General features: G+C 37.5%; 3 protein-coding genes and 1 non-coding gene across 5 annotated transcripts; 3 read left to right on the forward strand and 1 right to left on the reverse strand.

The window, feature by feature from the left end:
• Positions 1 to 221: 221 nt before the first annotated feature.
• On the reverse strand, positions 222 to 1,975 carry RpL5 (ribosomal protein L5). The gene is made up of 4 exons (XM_070284110.1): positions 1,862 to 1,975; positions 1,220 to 1,483; positions 706 to 1,143; positions 222 to 487 (listed from the first exon to the last, which is right to left on the reverse strand). The coding sequence occupies exons 1-4, from the start codon at positions 1,862 to 1,864 to the stop codon at positions 293 to 295; spliced, it is 900 nt and encodes a 299-aa protein (XP_070140211.1). The 5' UTR covers positions 1,865 to 1,975; the 3' UTR covers positions 222 to 292.
• Positions 1,976 to 3,869: 1,894 nt separating this feature from the next.
• On the forward strand, positions 3,870 to 5,268 carry LOC108079327 (deoxynucleotidyltransferase terminal-interacting protein 2). The gene is made up of 2 exons (XM_017173632.3): positions 3,870 to 4,388; positions 4,894 to 5,268. Exons 1-2 carry the CDS (start codon positions 3,918 to 3,920, stop codon positions 5,260 to 5,262), a joined length of 840 nt encoding a protein of 279 aa, XP_017029121.1. The 5' UTR covers positions 3,870 to 3,917; the 3' UTR covers positions 5,263 to 5,268.
• LOC121503072 (small nucleolar RNA U85) lies at positions 4,507 to 4,815 on the forward strand. The gene has a single exon (XR_005991257.1). It is a non-coding gene; the product is annotated as a small nucleolar RNA U85 (small nucleolar RNA).
• A 7,835-nt stretch (positions 5,269 to 13,103) lies between the features above and the next one.
• Positions 13,104 to 17,138, forward strand: Slmap (Sarcolemma associated protein). 2 transcript variants are annotated; one of them, XM_017173651.3, is made up of 4 exons: positions 13,104 to 13,296; positions 14,032 to 15,326; positions 15,393 to 15,962; positions 16,030 to 17,138. In XM_017173651.3, the coding sequence occupies exons 2-4, from the start codon at positions 14,037 to 14,039 to the stop codon at positions 16,885 to 16,887; spliced, it is 2,718 nt and encodes a 905-aa protein (XP_017029140.1). In that variant the 5' UTR covers positions 13,104 to 13,296; positions 14,032 to 14,036; the 3' UTR covers positions 16,888 to 17,138. The 2 variants fall into 2 exon arrangements, with proteins under 2 accessions (XP_017029140.1, XP_017029133.1); XM_017173644.3 differs by having other exon boundaries at positions 13,105 to 13,296; positions 14,035 to 15,326.
• The last annotated feature ends 789 nt before the right edge of the window (positions 17,139 to 17,927 follow it).

Genomic DNA, 17,927 nt, shown 5'->3' on the forward strand with positions numbered 1-17,927 from the left:
CGCTTGAAAACATAATAAATTAAATTTTTTTGCAAAGGGAAAACGCTGAGCATGATTTTCCAGATTATAAGCCATGTTGCAGATGCTTTCTTTTTGGTCGTCTTCTGGCAGTCTAATAGCAGTCAACACATATCTTCCGTGTTGTGCAAACTGATTGAAATAGCTAATAAAGTGAGATCTCAAAATTAGGCATATGTTTCATACAATAAAAAGCTCATACGTTTATGACGAATTGGCAATAGTCATTACTGTTTATTTCTTTCATCACTGCAACGGATGACAACGAACTGTCTTATGCCTCAGTTTCAGACTGAAGCTTGGCCACATAAGCTGCCTTGTGGGCGGCAACCTTGGTCTTGCGCTGCTCGTTGGTGAGTTTCTTAGCATTCCACCTCTTCTTCGTAATGCCAGTTGCCTTCTTGGCGGTGACCTTGTGGGTTGGGTCGTTACGAATGGCCTGGTGGGCTTTTTTATAGATATCTTCAAGCTAAAAAAAAATTGTTTAAAGTTAGGTATAAAATATAACATTATTAAATATTTTGGATGTCCAACCATAACAGGAAGCTCATTCCATTAAAGGGAAGAACTTCGAACACAGGTCAGTTAAGTATTACTGTGGTCCCCTTTTGGCACTGCCGCGCTGTGAGCTCAGCACACAGCAGTAATTTTGAAAAGGGACGTTGAAAGTGGAATTTCGGTACTCACATCATCAGCACGGATGCCCAGCTTGATGTAACGGCTGAATTGGCGCTTGAAGCTTTCCTCATCCTCCTCCTCCAGAGTGCGCATATAGTCGGCAACATGCTGACCAAAGATATGAGCTCGATGCACATCGGCATTAAAGCTCTTGGTTTCAGCAGAGTACCCGGGGAAGCGCTTAACGGAATGGGGTATGTTCAATCCACCATCAACAGCTCCTTTCATGGCTCCGAACACGCGAGCACCAGTTGTGGTGCGAGCCAGTCCAACGTCCAAAAAACAACGGAAGGCGCCCGGTCCGTCGTCAACCGGTTCCACATTGAACTCTTCTCCAGTCACCTCAGTACACCCGGCATAGAGAGAGTCTAGGCCTAGCTTGTTGAGGACTCGACGGGCGACCAGAAGCCCAGTGCAGTAGGCGGCAGCGTAGTTGGTCAAACCAACCTTTAACCAAAATAAACAATCAGTCATACTGTTTATTCTTAAAAAACAAAACAAAAAAAACAACGATCTGACTTACCTGGATGCCGAACTTGGGCAGCTCATGAGAATAAGCGGCGCAAACAACGCGATCTCCTTCAATGCGAGCATAAGCGATCTGCACGGTTATATCCTTGTTGGACAGGCGCACAATCAAACGGTACTTCGGAGTGTTGTACTTGTTCTTATCCTGGAAAGTCAAACGCTTCCTGGCATAGTAATCGGTCTTGCCTTCACGGCGCCTGCGAAACTTCACCTGGTAACGCTTGAAGTACTGCTTGTTCTTGACTACCTTAACGAAACCCTGCAATAAAATAAATATCAGTTTAGAACTTAATGTGACTGATATATATACATATACATATATATAAATTTATAACATTTTAATATATTCTTTCATTGAGTTGACGCTTCCAGTTTTTTGGCAGAAAATGTCTCACCATTTATGTTATAAATTTAATAAATATGTAAAAAAAAAATATTTTTTCAACTGAATCCACGTGTGTTCACGTTCCGGAAACGAAACGAAAAGAAGTGTGCACGCATACAGTAAAGCCAAATAATACCAAGGCATTAAAATTCGCAGTTACATATTATTATTTATTACTGAATCTTTTTTTCCGCTTTTTTTTCTATTACCATTAACAATTCATAACATTTATTAAAGTGCCTAATTGCTCACCATTTTTCACTTTTAATGAAAATTTACACCGCGTGCGATGCTTCCACTAAAAAAGAAAGGAAAGAAAGAACGAGACGAAAAAAGTGTGCACAAAGGCAGCCTAACCAATTAATACTAAAGCAGAGTAAAAATTGTGACTAAATAAAGTCCTAATACCTTATTCCCACAGACAACCATTTAATACCTAAACCATAGTACTGAGACGACGAAAATTCCCTGTAACAATTGTCATAACGGACAAACTGCATATATAAAACAATTTTGTTCCCACAAGGAGAAAGTGGTTTTGATAAGTGCGGTCAATGCGAAGCCCATAACATGGGATTTAACCCGCAAAATTATAAAATTTGCTTACAAACAGCTGTTCAGTATTACACATTTCATGGCGTTTCAAGGCTTTTCCATAATTTTTTTGGTCATACTGGTCATACTATTGTGACTTTAGCGCATTAATTATGGCTCTATAACACTCTAATGCAGTTTTTATTAATCAGCTAATTCATTAGGACCTTGAAAGGGACTACTATATGTGTTATTTTTATTTGATTATTTGGGTCACACGACTCCGGTCACACCGATCGAAAAAGGTAAACAAAAAAAACGGCCGCCATTCGTGACGTATTACTATGAATTTCTGAATTCCTCGTCGAAGATTCACGCATAAATAAATAACAAAATACGGTTTTAATGAAGAAAATTGTAATTGAAAAGTGTATTATACTGTCTTCCCACACGGCGCATTTGTGAGAAACGGTTGGGATTAAAAAAGGTGAAGATCGTGTTCCCACAGAGCTGCGTTGAAGTGCATCCGCATCCGAACAGCTGATCGATCAGCTGTGGCTCATGAAAACGTAAACAATGATGGGTGAAGCGACCGATGTGAGAGTAAAATAAATAGTTTATAAACTATTTCGGGTGTTTAACAACAGCAAAACAACAGATTGCGTCAGAATTTATCCGCACTAAATTTAAATGAATTAGATGACAAGGAATTTTAGTTTCTCTAGTGACTATTATTTATTTTGGGCATGTTTGTAGCTTCGGCGCCGCATTTTAAATTTCATTTTTCAATTGTTCCTCACCAACTTTGTTTACATTTTTCGTAGGTTTGGTCAAATTTGCACTGTTAATAAGAAGAAATCAGAGTTGCACTGAAAAACTATCGCCTAACTATCGCCCAACAAACCATGGTTACATGTAGATGCGTTCTAACTGCGGTCCATATGAGAAAATTCGGAACGGCAAAACCTTATGGGCAGTTAGTTCAACGGACGGTGGATGTGCTTTGACGGTGTGTGCGAAGACCCTAATAGCGGCCGAAAAAAGGAAGACGAAGAACTCTTTTTCTCGTCGTTTTTGTGGGTACTGTGACGACGAAAATGATATCTGGCGTTGCCAGATCAAGAGAGTAAACAGCTGATATCGTGCTATCACAATAATTCATTTCATTTATTCTTACAGGCCTAATGGAGGAAAAGTTGCAGGAAATAATCAATTGTAATACCGAAAATGTTGTACTTATGTTGTGCGGTCAAGACGAAGCCCATAATATGGGATTTGACCCACAAGGGGCATTTTAATGCCATTTATACTAAAGAATGTGTTTACAAACAGCTGTACAGTGTGACCAAAGAAGTTAAGGAGAAGAGTTTTTTTCATGGAGTTTCATGACCTCTCTTTAATTTCTTTGGTCACACTGGTTACCGAGCAAAATATATATCGATTGCAAGTTATTTAAATTAATTTATGGTAATAATGATCAAATTTGTGTTCATCAGAGGGTAAAAAATGTGCTAATTAATGAAAACTGCATTCCTTTGTCATACTGTAATAAATGAAAGCTCACGTAGCGCGCCATTCTCATGGTGCGAAAAATGTGAATGTTGCAGTGGAATCACATGACTTCAATATGTGATACATATGGTATATTTTTTAAGTCGAAATGGTGTAAAACGTGTATTTTTGAAGCGCCCTTCTCTTATGACTTATCGATATTTCCTCGATCTCACCTCTGGAAATTAAGCGTGCGCTAATACACAGTAATACGGGATCCAAAATGGATTCTATGTTTGTTTTAGACAGAACTGGCCAACGGCAATCCAGTTTGCCAACAGTAGTTTACAAAACCAATAGATTCCTGCTTCAAGAAGAGAGTGATGAAATTAGAGGTACTGACGATGCGGAGGACGAAGTAAAACTCTTTGGACTCAAGCTAGACCGCAATAAAGTCGACATTTCTGTCAGTTCTTCGTTAGCTGCCCCGAGGAAATTTTCATCTGAAATGACTGAAAGCCTGGATAAGGTTGCTGAAAAAGTAACAGATGCCGCTGAAAATTCCCGCATTGAAAAACGGCCAAAGCGAAAGCGAGTAACAGAGCTTGATAACAGTAGTGGTCTATCCATGAGCATGCGCCAGGATAATGTGGAAATGAATATGCAAAGATCAAGGCGGACTTTGGATCCAGGTCTGGATCAACGCAGTGCACTTCCTACAGTGAGCAAAAGGTTGCAACCAGTTTTAAACAGAGTAAGTAAATCAGGATTATAAGATAAGATTATTAGATAAGAAAAGAATTTGTGCAAGACCATGATGATATTTTCGACATCAGAAGTTGCCCAAAATGGCAGAACGTGCAATGCTTAAGCCTGCTGGAGGTATCTCTTGTAAAATGACTCAAGAAATGGACTAGCTTATTTAGTTTCGTTCGCTGTAATCTTTGCTGCTGCATTAGAGAAGTTTGCAGTAGCAGTAAAGCCAGCGGAAAACTACAAGCCATGAAGCAAGACTAGTGTCAGTCGTAAAATCTAAGACAGACTCCTTAAACTCGGGCTTACAAAACTTTTACATACATATGTATATAATGAAACCATAAAGCTAAAGTCGACAAGAGCAGGAGGTGCTTAGGCCTAAGCTGCATGTTTTATTTGATGACGTCTTTAGTAATCTGATAGTATGATGTTGCCCTTTAGTTAAGAAATCTTGTTTGTAACTTAGACAATTTTTATATTTTGAAACTTTTTAAATTTTTCAGTTGGAACGCAAAAAAAACATGGGTTCAGGTTGGTTTAATCTGCCGGCCACAGAAATCGACGAGGAAATAAACAACGAGCTAAAAATAATTCAGATGCGATCGGTTTTGAATCCAAAACAATTTTACAAAAAAAATGATTTAAAAGTAATTCCAAAATACTTTCAAATCGGAGTCGTGGAACATTCAGCTTTGGATTATTACAAGGAGAAAAACACCAGAAATACCAAAAAATCGCTTGTTGACGAATTGCTCCAGGATGAGGACTTCCAGAAATTTAACAAGCGAAGATATAACATGGCACTTCAATGCAATGCCAAGTATAATCACCGAAAAAACATTAAAAAAATGAAAAAAATAAAAAATAAATAAATTTTATTTTAATGGTTATATACATAGCTGAAACAAAAAGGTTGACGTTTTTATCAAATTGTTTAGTAGAGAGAACCACGATATATTCTTAGAAGGGTGTTATACATATTCTCATGCGGATAAAAAAATAGGTGTGAAATTTGTTTATTTTTTAACTTCTTATTTTTAACTAAATTTGTATTAATCTCAACAAAAAAGTTAATTCGAAAAATATATTGTCTTAAAAAACTGCTTGATAAATATTAAATATACATCTAATTTGACTGCACAAAATAAGGTTAATTTTTAAATTGAGTCGATATTTCACTATTTTTAGCCTAGGCTTTGATTAAACAGAGTATGTGGCAGTTTATTTCTCAAATATCTGGCAGTATTTTCCTTATTATTGGCTTAAAGGTTACGACTGACAAGTTTTAATTGGAACATTTAAGCAAAATATCCAAAAACGACTTTTTTATTTTCACAAAAAGTTTATCCTACCTCTGTTTTGAGTTCACCTTAAAGATCTTTCATGGGGTTGAGGCCCATTTATTTTTATACCTTGCAGGGTATTATAATTTCAGTCAGAAGTTTGCAACGCAGTGAAGGAGACCTTTCCGACCCTATTAAGTATGTACATATATTCTTGATCAGCATCAATAGCCGAGTCGATCTAGCCATGTCCGTCAGCCCGTCTGTCCGTTTCTACGCAAACTAGTCCCTCAGTTTTAAAGCTATCTGAATGAAACTTTGCATATAGTCTTCTTTATACTTTCACTGCTATATATGTCGGAACGGGCCGGATCGGACGACTATATCATATAGCTGCCATACAAATGTTTGATAAATTTTTAGAAAAAAAATATAACTTGACTGTTTTTCAAAATTTTTGCATCATTTTTGGGATATGGCCATTTTATATTTTTCCAGAATTTTAATAAAAATTTTATGAAAATCGGACGACTATATCATATAGCTGCCATAGGAACGGTCGGGAAATTAATAGGAAAAAAATTATATTTTCGTTGTTTTTCAACCTATTTTCATCTACTTTGAGATATAAGCTTCTGTTATTATTTCAAAATTTTGGTATAAATATTTGGAAAATCGGACAATTATATCATATAGCTGCAATAGACGCGATCGGTAAATGTAGAGAAAATGTAATGCTTGGAATGTTAAACTGTAACTGTCAAACTGTAAACATAATCAGTATACATAGGTGAAATATAATGAAACTATTATTTGTGTGTGTCTTCAGCATTAGAATTTATAATATTAATATCAAAACCAATCTTTAAGGGTATACAAACTTCGGCGTGGCGAAGTTAGCTTCCTTTCTTGTTTTATTATGAATATGGAATATCTTAGTTTTAAAAAAATCATTGAAAAATTGACGATATTATGGGTAGTTGAACGAAAGTCGTTTGGTGTTCCGTGTGTGTTTATATGTACATACATATGTACATACATATGTATTCCATGGTTTTCAATCGAAAACTTCAAAGCGCTCTTCTTTGAAACTAAAAATCTACTGGAAGTCGGTTTTAAAATTTAGTCCATAACTTTTCTTATTTTACATGTGCTGGACATCAGGTACTTGGACCAGATATCGGATGATTCTGTGAATAGTTAGGATGTATGTACATATACCGCCATCAAATTTGTTTAAAAATTTGAATACTGAAAACACACAAAAACAGAGTTTCAATATATTTTACATTTGATAGTTACAGTTTTACATTTAATGCTTTACATTTTCTCTACATCTACCGTTCCTTTCTATGGCAGCTATGTATCTATATGATATAGTTTTCCGGTTGTCATAAAATGTATACCAAAATTCTTTAATAATAAAAGAGCTCATATCTTAGAGTAGATGAAAATACGTTGAAAAAACAACTTAGTTATAATTTTTTTCTCATAAGTTCTCGATTGTTCATATGGCAGATATAAGATATACAGGCCTTCTCCGGTAATCGTAAAATTTTTTTGATTTCGTTTTGGGCGAAAACGAACCGTTTTCGTTTTTAGCTGCTCCGGTTTTCGAAAAATTTCTGCTTTCGGAATGTTTCGCTTTCTCATCGTTTCTCACTGCTCAAGCAGCTAACTTGTGTTTTTGGTAATAAGCAAACAACGTAAAGTACTGCCTTTTATATTTGCAATTGCCCTTTTTCTAAGCCAGAAAAAGGCAAAAAATGCTAGAGTTAAGCAAATCTAGACACCTAAGATGCTGCCACACTTTTCACAGCTTTAATTCCGGTGGTCTCAAATAATTATTTGGTTAATTTGGACCATTTAAGTAATCACATTAAATAGCATTAATTATAAACAACCCTTTTGGCGCTCCTTTAAAGTTATTAATGTATTCATTTATATTTTATAAGTATTTTTAACTGGCTGTTTCGTTCCACCAACAATATGGCAACCTTGGCGATAACTTTTTCCGGTGAACTTATCGACCTATCGCCAAACCGAGAAAACTGGTTGAATACGGCAAAAATTTTGTTGTCAAATCTGAGGTGGGATCAGAAATAAATTTTTTATAAAATAACTACCTGCCAGAATGATCTTATGGTGGTGTGGAATAAACATCAATAGTAAACTATTTTTTCCGTTTTGTAAATAAGATCTGATTCATATAAAAAAAAGCCATTTATACTGTCTTCCCACACAGCACATTTGTGAGGAACGTTTGGGATTTTTCACAAATGTGAAACTCGTGTTCCCACACAACATTAAAGCGCATTTAGCATCCGAACAGCTGATCGATCAGCTGTGGCTCATGAAAACGTAAACAAAGGCTGTCGAATTGGCAGTTGCAAATTTGAAATGGAGCATTTACCAACTATTTTGGCTATTGTACAACAGCAAATGGCACAGATTGCGTCAGAATTTATCCGCAATAAATTTAAATGAATTAAATGACAAGGAATTTTAGTTTTTCTAATGATTTTTCTCTAACAAAGAGCAAATTCCCCGAAGAGTGTCTATAGGTGGTATAGGCATCCAAAATCTTTAAAATAAGGTAGGGGTAGGCGGTTTATATTAAATAGTAACAATTGGGGACATATTGTGGCAAGAATATACAGAAAAAACGTCAACATCTATTTTGGACAAGCTTGTAGCGCCAAAGCTACGTTTTAAATTCCATATCTCATTTGTTTCTCGCCAAGTGTGTATACACTTTCGTTGCACCGAAGAACTATCGCCTAACTATCGCCAAACAAACCGTGGTTAAGCCTAGTACTCTGACGAGAAAAATCCGCTGTATAAATTTAGACAGCGCGCTGCAGCGGCCAAACTCCATATAAAAAAAACGGTGTTGAAAAAAGAAGAAGAAGAACTTTTAGCCACGTCGTTTTTTCCGGTACTCTGACGACGAAAATGAAGCCTGCGAAAGTTGAATAGCGTTGCCAGATCAAGATAGTAAACAGCTGATATCGCGCTGTCTAAATAATTCATTTGATATATTAGACATGATAGACACCCCTAATGGAGGGAAAGTTGAAGGGAACAGGTGTGCATTGTTAGGGGCTGTCAAGGGGAAGCCCATAATATGGAATTTAACCCACAAAGGACATTTTAATGCCATATTTATTAATATTTTTAATATTTTTTTGAATATTTGTTTACAAACAGCTGTCCAGTGTAACCAAAGAAAATCCTTAAACGCCATAAAAAGTACATTTTCGTGGCGTTTCAGGATTTTCCTTAATTTTTTTTGGTCACACTAGCTCGGTAGCGAAATAAACAGCGATTCCGCTGTCTAATTTAGACAGCGGGTTTTTCTCGTCAGAGTACTAGGCTTTAGATTTTAATGCTGAACTAACGCCGGCCCATTTGGGAAAATTCGGAACGGCAAAACCTTATGGAGCATTTGTTCAACGGATGCTAAATGCGCTTTAATGTTGTGTGGGAAGACCCTATTACTTTTCATTCCGGCCAGAAAAAGGTGCCCGTTTTTCAAATCGAAAAAATCTTTCGTTTTCGATTACCCGAGCACCAATTTCTTGTTTTCAAAAACGAAAACGAAAAAATCGTCCCGTTTTCGATTACCGGATAGCTTTAAAGCTGAGGGACTAGTTTGCGTAGTAGACGGACATGGCTAGATCGACTCGGCTATTGATGCTGATAAAAAATATATATAATTTATAGGGTCGGCAATGTCTTCTTCACTGCGTCGCAAACTTCTGACTGAAATTATAAGGGTATAAAAAGAAAAGGCAAGCTTACATCGGCTCGCAAAAGTTCATATACATATATAAATTAAGAGTTTTTGTTTTATATATTTTCGTAATAGTATTTATCTCTAAAGCTCGCCCTAATACTTCTAAGCTCAGATCTTACGACTGCATTTTATATTTTGTAAACGTAATGCTGGGTAATTGTGTTAACTCCCCAGTCGGACTTTTCGGGAGGACGCGAACAGGGGAGGATAAAATTCTTGTGAAAATGGGAGGGCTTTTTTCGAACGAAAATTCCCTTTGAGGATTTTTATTTTTAATGCGAGAGAGAGAGAGAGAGAGATAAAGGGATACATATATTTTTGCTCTTTCCTTTTATTTTCTAAATTTTTATACTCTCTGGGGAGGAAGAAATTCTGGCCTTTTGAAGAATTTCTTCCTCACCCGAGCAGCGACGGATTCTTCGTACATCCAATTTTTTATACTCTCTTGGGAGGGGAAATTCCGTAAACGATCAGATTTTTATACGCTCTGGGGAGGAAGAAATTCTTCAAAAGGCCAGAATTTCTTCCTCACCCGAACATCGTTGATTCTCCTTGTCGTAGGTTGGTAAGGTCCCAAAAATGGCCGCTGCGAAATTACATATGTGGAACCCATCCTTATCGTAGTTTTGTTTACGATGATGAGGCTTGTGTCGGCTTAACTGGTCTTATAATTCTTATAATTCAGTTGCGATATCACAAAAAAATTCCTTTGATGTATGCTGGTGGCAGAAATTATACAGTGCAGCGCTACTAATCCTCAAACGCACATGTGCTTGCCGTATTCTTATGTTCCTAACAATTAATACATTAACAGATTTTGATTACGTCTTATACTATTTATGAGGTAGTTACAGTTTTTACGCTAAAGTTTGAACAATATTAATATTAAATTCCTTTGATGTATGCTGGTGGCAGAAATTATACAGTGCAGCGCTACAAATCCTCAAACGCACATGTGCTTGCCGTATTCTTATGTTCCTAACAATTAATACATTAACAGATTTTGATTACGTCTTATACTATTTGTGAGGTAGTTACAGTTTTTACGCTAAAGTTTGAACAATATTAATATATTAAATAATTTCAAAGTGTTTTATATTGCATTCAATATGGTGGTCCTAGTAAAACGCTAATTGATTGAAAATATTGATTTAGTTTTTTAGTTTAGCAGCATCAAAAAGGCTTTGAATAACATTATAGGGTCTTCCCACACACCGTCAAAGCGCATTCACCGTCCGTTGAACAAACGGTCCATAAGGTTTTGCTGTTCCGAATTTTCCCAAATGGACCGCTGTTAGAACACATTAAAATCTAACCACCGTTTGTTTGGCGATAGTTAGGCGATAGTTTTTCGGTGCAACTCTGAAAATTTGACCATCACTACGAAAGTGTATACACACTTGGCGAGGAACGAATGAGACATGGAATTTAAAATGTGGCGCCAAAGCTACAAGCATGTCCAAAATAGTTGTTTTTTCTGTATATTCTTGCCCCAATATGTCTCCAATTATTACTATTTAATATAAGCTGCCTACCTCTAGTTTATTTTAAAGATTTTGGATGCCTATACAACCTATAGACACTCTTTGGGGAATTTGCTCTTTGTTAGAGAAAAATCAATAGAGAAACTAAAATTCCTTGTCATTTAATTCATTTAAATTTAGTGCGGATAAATTCTGACGCAATCTGTTGTTTTGCTGTTGTTAATGCAGTCTTCCCACACAGCGCATCTGTGAGGAACGGTTGGGATTTTTCGCAGATGCGAAACTCGTGTTCCGACAGAGCTGCATCAAAGTGCATCTGCATCCGAACAGCTGATCGATCAGCTGTGGCTCATGAAAACGTAAACAAAGGCTGTCGAATTGGCAGTTGCAAATTTGTAATAGAACATTTAACAACTATTTTGGCTGTTGTACAACATCAAAAGCAAAGATTCCATCAAATTTTATCCACACTAACTTAAAGCCTAGTACTCTGACGAGAAAAACCCGCTGTCTAAATTAGACAGCGGAATCGCTGTTTATTTCGCTACCGAGCTAGTGTGACCAAAAAAAATTAAGGAAACTCCTGAAATTCCATGAAAATGTACTTTTTATGGCGTTTAAGGATTTTCCTTGGTCACACTGGACAGCTGTTTGTAAACAAATATTCAAAAAAAATATTAAAAATATTAATAAATATGGCATTAAAATGTCCTTTGTGGGTTAAATTCCATATTATGGGCTTCCCCTTGACAGCCCCTATCAATGCCACCTTTTTCCTTCAACTTTCCCTCCATTAGGGGTGTCTAAATAAATCAAATGAATTATTTAGACAGCGCGATATCAGCTGTTTACTATCTTGATCTGGCAACGCCATTCAATTTTCGCAGGCTTCATTTTCGTCGTCAGAGTACCGAAAAAAACGACGTGTCTAAAAGTTCTTCCTCTTTTTTTTCGACACCGTTTTTTTTATATGGAGTTTGGCCGCTGTCTAAATTTATACAGCGGATTTTTCTCGTCAGAGTACTAGGCTTAAAATGAATTAGATATGAGGAATTTGAGTTTCTCTAATGATTTTTCTCTAACAAAGAGCAAATTCCCCGATGAGTGTGTATAGGTGGTATAGGCTTCCCAAATCTATAATTAAAGAAGAAGTAGGCGTTTTATATTAAATAGATAAATAAAAAAACGCCAACAACTGTTTTGTGCATGCTTGTAGCTTTGGCGCTACATATTAAATTCCATATTTCATTTGTTTCTCACCAAGTGTGTATACACTTTCGTAGTGTTGGTCAAATTTGCACTGTTAAGAAGAAGAAATCAGAGTTGCACTGAAAAACAAACCGTGGTTAGATTTAGATGCGTTCTAACCGCGGTCTATTTGAGAAAATTCGGAACGGCAAAACCTTATGGACCGTTTGTTCAACGGACGGTAGATGCGCTTTGACGCTCTGTGGGAAGACCCTGTTAGTCATTTTAATTTAGTGCGGATAAAATCTGACGCAATCTGTGGTTTTGCTGGTGTTAAACAGCGGAAATAGTTGATAAACTATTCATTTTACTCCCACATCGGCCGCTCCAGCCATCTTTGTTTACGTTTTCATGAGCCACAGCTGATCGATCAGCTGTTATAGGATGCGTATGCACTTTAACGCAGCTCTCCGGGAAGACAGTATAACTAAAAGTATCGGTGATGTACGCGATAGTTAGCCGATGTTTTCACCTGTAAAGTGAACGACCCAAAAAGTGAGCTGCTAAATGTTTAACCAAATCTCAGTCATAACACAAGGATATACATTTTGTATTATCCTATATAATCTTTAATAATTTTGAACTACTGTACATTTGATTTATACGAACTCTTTAGCTCGGAGTCGCTAAGCTCGCTAAATGACTAAAGATATCGTATTAGCGTTTGTATGGGAACAGCTTTTTTCAGTTGGCGATATTTTCAGTCGCCAAGGGAATACCCTGACTATAATATTAAAATTGTTATGCTGTGTAATACGTTTCAGTGATGACCTAAGCGGTCTCTACACTATTAATGCACAGTCGCCCTTATTTCGTATACGCGTATTTTTTTTCAGTTAAAAAAAAAAAAAATGTTATAAAAAATATCTACAATGTCCTAGCAAACCATGCAATATTCATACATATGTACATCATAAATTTTTTTTAAACTCTCAAATTGTTTCATCGTGCGGAGTACGCCAGTCGGTTGTGAAGAGTTGGAAAGCTGAAAACAATTAAATCGAAGACAAACGAAAATAAGGAAAATTAAACCAGTTGCCCAGTTGAGAAACCTATTAAGGTTGCAAAATATCCACATATACATAATTCAAGGTAAGTGCTAAATTCCATTACGACTTCAAACGGTCGTAATCCAGAAAAAAATATTTGGGGTTCGTGATATACATATGTATGTACTTACATATGTGTGTGTGTACGTATATACATACATACATTGATTGGTTCCGTTCTCCGTTCTTAATTTGACGTACATACGTAAAAGCAAACGTCAGCTAATTTTAATTAAGTTTAAAAGCCGTCGGGGTAAGCAGCTCTCAGCTTTGGCCTCTATTTTGCACCCAACTTTGTCATTCTGTTAATTTGACAGGGAGTTGGTTGTGACCCAACGCACATACCATGTACAAACATATGTATGTATGTATGTATATTTATGTATGAATGTTGTAAACATGTAAATTGGTTACAGTTCATATTAGTATGTATACATATCTATATCGTGGAAGACTATAGTCAAAGATGTAGACTTTTAGAAGTTTTCCGTACGTATGTACACATGTACATATGTATGTATGTATGTATGTACATATGTATTCTGCAGTACTGGCATCATACCTTTCTCAATTATTTGAAAAAGTCTATTTTTATAAGAACACCGAATTATTTCTGCAGCTAAACAACATACCATTGTGTTTTCTATAAGCACTCTCTGGGGATATTAGCTACATATTAACTCTTAAAATCACTTGGTTTTCAAGCATTGATTTTACATTCTCTAAAAAATAGTAACTTTCAAATTCTCATTTATTCTCGCTGAATTGCTAAAATCAGCAGTAATGGTCTTGGTGAGCAACGAATGGCTGAACAATAAGGATGACGGAAGCCAGAAGCCAAACCCAGCATCGCCCACAACATCACCAGCACCATCACAAAGTGCAGCAGCTTTAAGCAACAGGGTCAATGCTGGATCGCTAGCCGGAGGAGAAACAACAGCATCGACGACTGTAAAGCGGAAGAAATCCCAGCAGAACAATACTAACATGGATACTATGAAGAAACTAGAGCCGGACCAGCTCTTTCAACTGATGGAGCGAGAAAAACACGAGCTGGAGTCGGAGGACGCTATCAACAACGAGGAGGAGGAAGCTATGCTAGAAAACCAAGAAAACAACAACATACAACTTTGCTGCGATTCCAACACAAGCACATTGCAGAGTGCTAGCTGTCCCGATCGCCGGACTACATCGCCTCAGCAGATGCTACATATGGCTATGAACTCTGTACTGAACGCCAACAATGCAAACAGTGTTGGGGTAGGAGTACCTTCAACGGCAAGTCTGTTCAATTCGCTGAGTGCACTCCGTGAACCGCCGGCAGCACAAGACTGCGGTACTTTGCTAATAGCGCCTGGGCCAGCAAACACCGACTTGGAGGCGTCTACCGGTACAGGTGAAGCAAAAATCGTACTGCATTGTGAGGCTAAGTCACACAAGTTCGAGACCCGATCGATACTTCTACAGCCGAACCAGGAGTGCAAGGTGGGCCGTCTTATTGCCAAGAGTAAGGCGAGCGAGAACAATGCGATTTTTGATTGCAAGGTCTTGTCTAGAAACCATGCAATGCTCTGGTATACGGCGGATGGACGTTTCTGGGTCAAAGACACCAAATCGAGTAACGGAACTTTTATTAATGACAACAAGCTAGGCAATGATCCAGCTGAGTTGCATTATGGCGATAGCGTCAAGTTTGGCGTTGAGGTGATAGAAAATTCGCGACAGGAAGTGCACGGCTGCATTATTGCCCGTGTCACATTGTTTTTACCTGATGGCCGTGAAGCCATTTCGATTGAATCTGAGCAGATGCTGTTGTTGACGGGGCCCAATCGCATCAGCTTTGACGAAATCCAGCGCCTAAATTCTTTCCTTCAAGAAGCGGCGCAGCGGGAAAAGACACTGAAGGCAAAGCTAAGTAGCTTGCAGGGGGTTCTCGATTCGACGCGGAAGAACTCTGCCATGTGTTGGCAAAGCATGATAACTGAGGATCAGTTAATACACAAGATAAATCTTTTGGAAAAAAAATTACAGATGATGGAAAAAAACGTCCCGGAGAATACATTACGAAATGAGGTATGTATGCGATTTTTTAATGCAACAAGAGTTGTTGTTTTTATGATTCTTATCTTTTTTGAGCAGATTGTTAAGATGCTCGAGGACAAGACCACATACCAGTTGACTGCCAAAGAGGCCTTGCGCAAAGTCTATCAAGAGCGCTGTGATGCCATGCAAATGTATTCAAAAATGGAGATGGCCTATGCCACCACAGAGAATGAGTGCGGAATATTGCGCGCTCAAATTGTCACTTCGAAGCAGGCATTGCAGGACTATGATGCCCGGATAGAAGCGCTTCAGAAAGAGTTCGTCGAGTATAAGCAGGAGTCCCTGCGTCAGCAGAAAGAGGCTAAAGATCAAGAGGAGCATAATTTGGGGGAGTTAAAGGAGCAGTTGGTCACACAGGACCGTGAAATGGATGAACTGCGTCTGCAGGTCTCACATCTTCAACGGACTATTGCCGAGCATGACAGCGAACAGAAGTTACTGGAGCAGAATGTCTTGGAACAATTGGACTCCGTTATACCCGACGATGATGATGAACGTAACGACGATGAAGACGATAATGACGATAACCATGCCACCAGTTCCGAAGAAAATTCTGATGTGCCGGAGAAGGACGGATGTATTAAGTGGACAGATAAACTGAAAAAGGTGAAGTTAAAAGTAGTAATTACGTTGAAAGTCTTTGATTTAAATCGATTTACATTTTTCATTTTAGGGCAAGAAGTCCAAACTAAACGAAGTCGACCTGAAAAACAAAGTAATTCGAAAGTCTAGCGTATTGAAGTTGCTAAAGAATTCCGATCTCAACAAGGGAGAAGGCGGCTCCGCATTGCTGAGAGCCATATTTAATGATAACGATGATGATGACTCCCAGTCTTCGTTTGTACCAGCTGAGCTTAGTGCAGGCATTAAGCGAGATGCAGCTGATGAAACCGCCAGCGATGAGTTTATTCATAACTCGCCCAAGCACATGCAGCTTAATGGCACCAATGAAACGTCGGAAATTGAGCTTTCTGAGGTTCATAAGTTACAGAGCCAAGAAACTATTGTGTGCCACGAAAAGGAAGATAATTTTCTGCCGGATTTGCCCACACACCAAGCCATCGAAATGTTACAGGTGGAATGTGATATGTACAAGGAAAAGACCGCTCGCCTAACTGGCGATATTCACTCTATGCAAGAACAGATCGAACAGCTAAAGAACCAGCTTGAATTGGAGATTGAGTGCAACGCCAAACTTCGGTCCCTCGAAGATCAATCTGAAAAACTAATCGAAAAACAGCAGCGGATGTCATCGGGCCAGGACGGCACGGAAGAAACTTGGAATGACGACATCGCAACTATGAACAGTTTGCAGATGGAGCGTGAGGAGGAACTTATTGTTTACAAGGAAAGATTGGAACAGTTGGAGATAAGCAACATGCAACTTCGCACTGAAATATCGAACCTTCGCCTTAACCAGCAGCAGCACTTGCAAACTGGCAACAAACAAATTCTACTTCAACGAGTCCTGCCCATAGGCTGTGTAGTTTTTGCTGCCCTTCTTTGCTACTTTATCTCCAATCGTATTTAAGTAGTTAAAACTAAAGACTATCAAACCTACACTAAATGATATGGGAAACAATGGGAGTTTGAGCTGTTGGAGCCACTTGCTTCTTGTAGTTTTCATGAGGAGGTGCAAATGTGGATAGTTGGGAGCATTTGCAAACATAATAATATAATTTTTGCTTACTTTTTGTTCAAGAATCCTTTCAGCGCAAAATTAAGAGTCGTAAATTCGAATATAAGCGAATAATAAACAAATAATCGAAGAACTCATCTAAATTTAAATCGAACTTTATTTTAGTTATTTTCAAAACTGGAGCATTTAAAGTCGTTCCAAGAGGAAGGCATGATTTAAGCTAGTATTAGGTTTAGTTACGACATTGTTTAACCCTAACCCTTGTTTAATATGCTAGACGTTGCATTATGTATTTATGTATTTCTTAGCCTATTTGTATTATCATGTCTGTATGTACGAAACTGAAACAATAAATTTAGCTAACGCTTGCGTAAAAAATTTAATGGAAACAAAATAATCGAAACAACAAAATATTTTTTTTTACTCAGAGTGAATACCCTTAAACAAGAAAAGGACCGGAACCCATCCAGATACATTGTCACGCTTTCTTTGGATTGGCGAAATAACAACATATTCCTGAGAGTCTATTGCAAAAAAGCGAAAAAAATTATTACGGCGAAACGGGTTATGTTAGCTTAATGAATTTAATACTATATAATAACAACGTTTGAACAATTTTTGATAAATGTAGTATTAAAAAATATTGGTTTCGTTTGCGGTGTACATCCTAACTGTCCGCAGAATCATCCGATCTAAAAAAATTATACCTCATTCGTTAAAGGATAAGTGTCCCGAGGTATTCACGAAGCGCTTTTATTAAAAAATTTTTTTTTTCCGATTAAAAAAAAAATGTGAAGTTAAAAATGCGATTTTTGAGTACAAATTTAAGTTAATTTGTCGAATAAAAAAAAAATAAAATAAAATTTAAAAAAGCTAGACGTGAGTACCTGTAGAATTACCTAAACAAGGTGTGTTCAAACCGATTGGTTGAG

The sequence above is a fragment of the Drosophila kikkawai genome, chromosome 2R (genome assembly GCF_030179895.1).
Source record: "Drosophila kikkawai strain 14028-0561.14 chromosome 2R, DkikHiC1v2, whole genome shotgun sequence".
In the NCBI taxonomy this organism is placed as follows: domain Eukaryota; kingdom Metazoa; phylum Arthropoda; class Insecta; order Diptera; family Drosophilidae; genus Drosophila; species Drosophila kikkawai.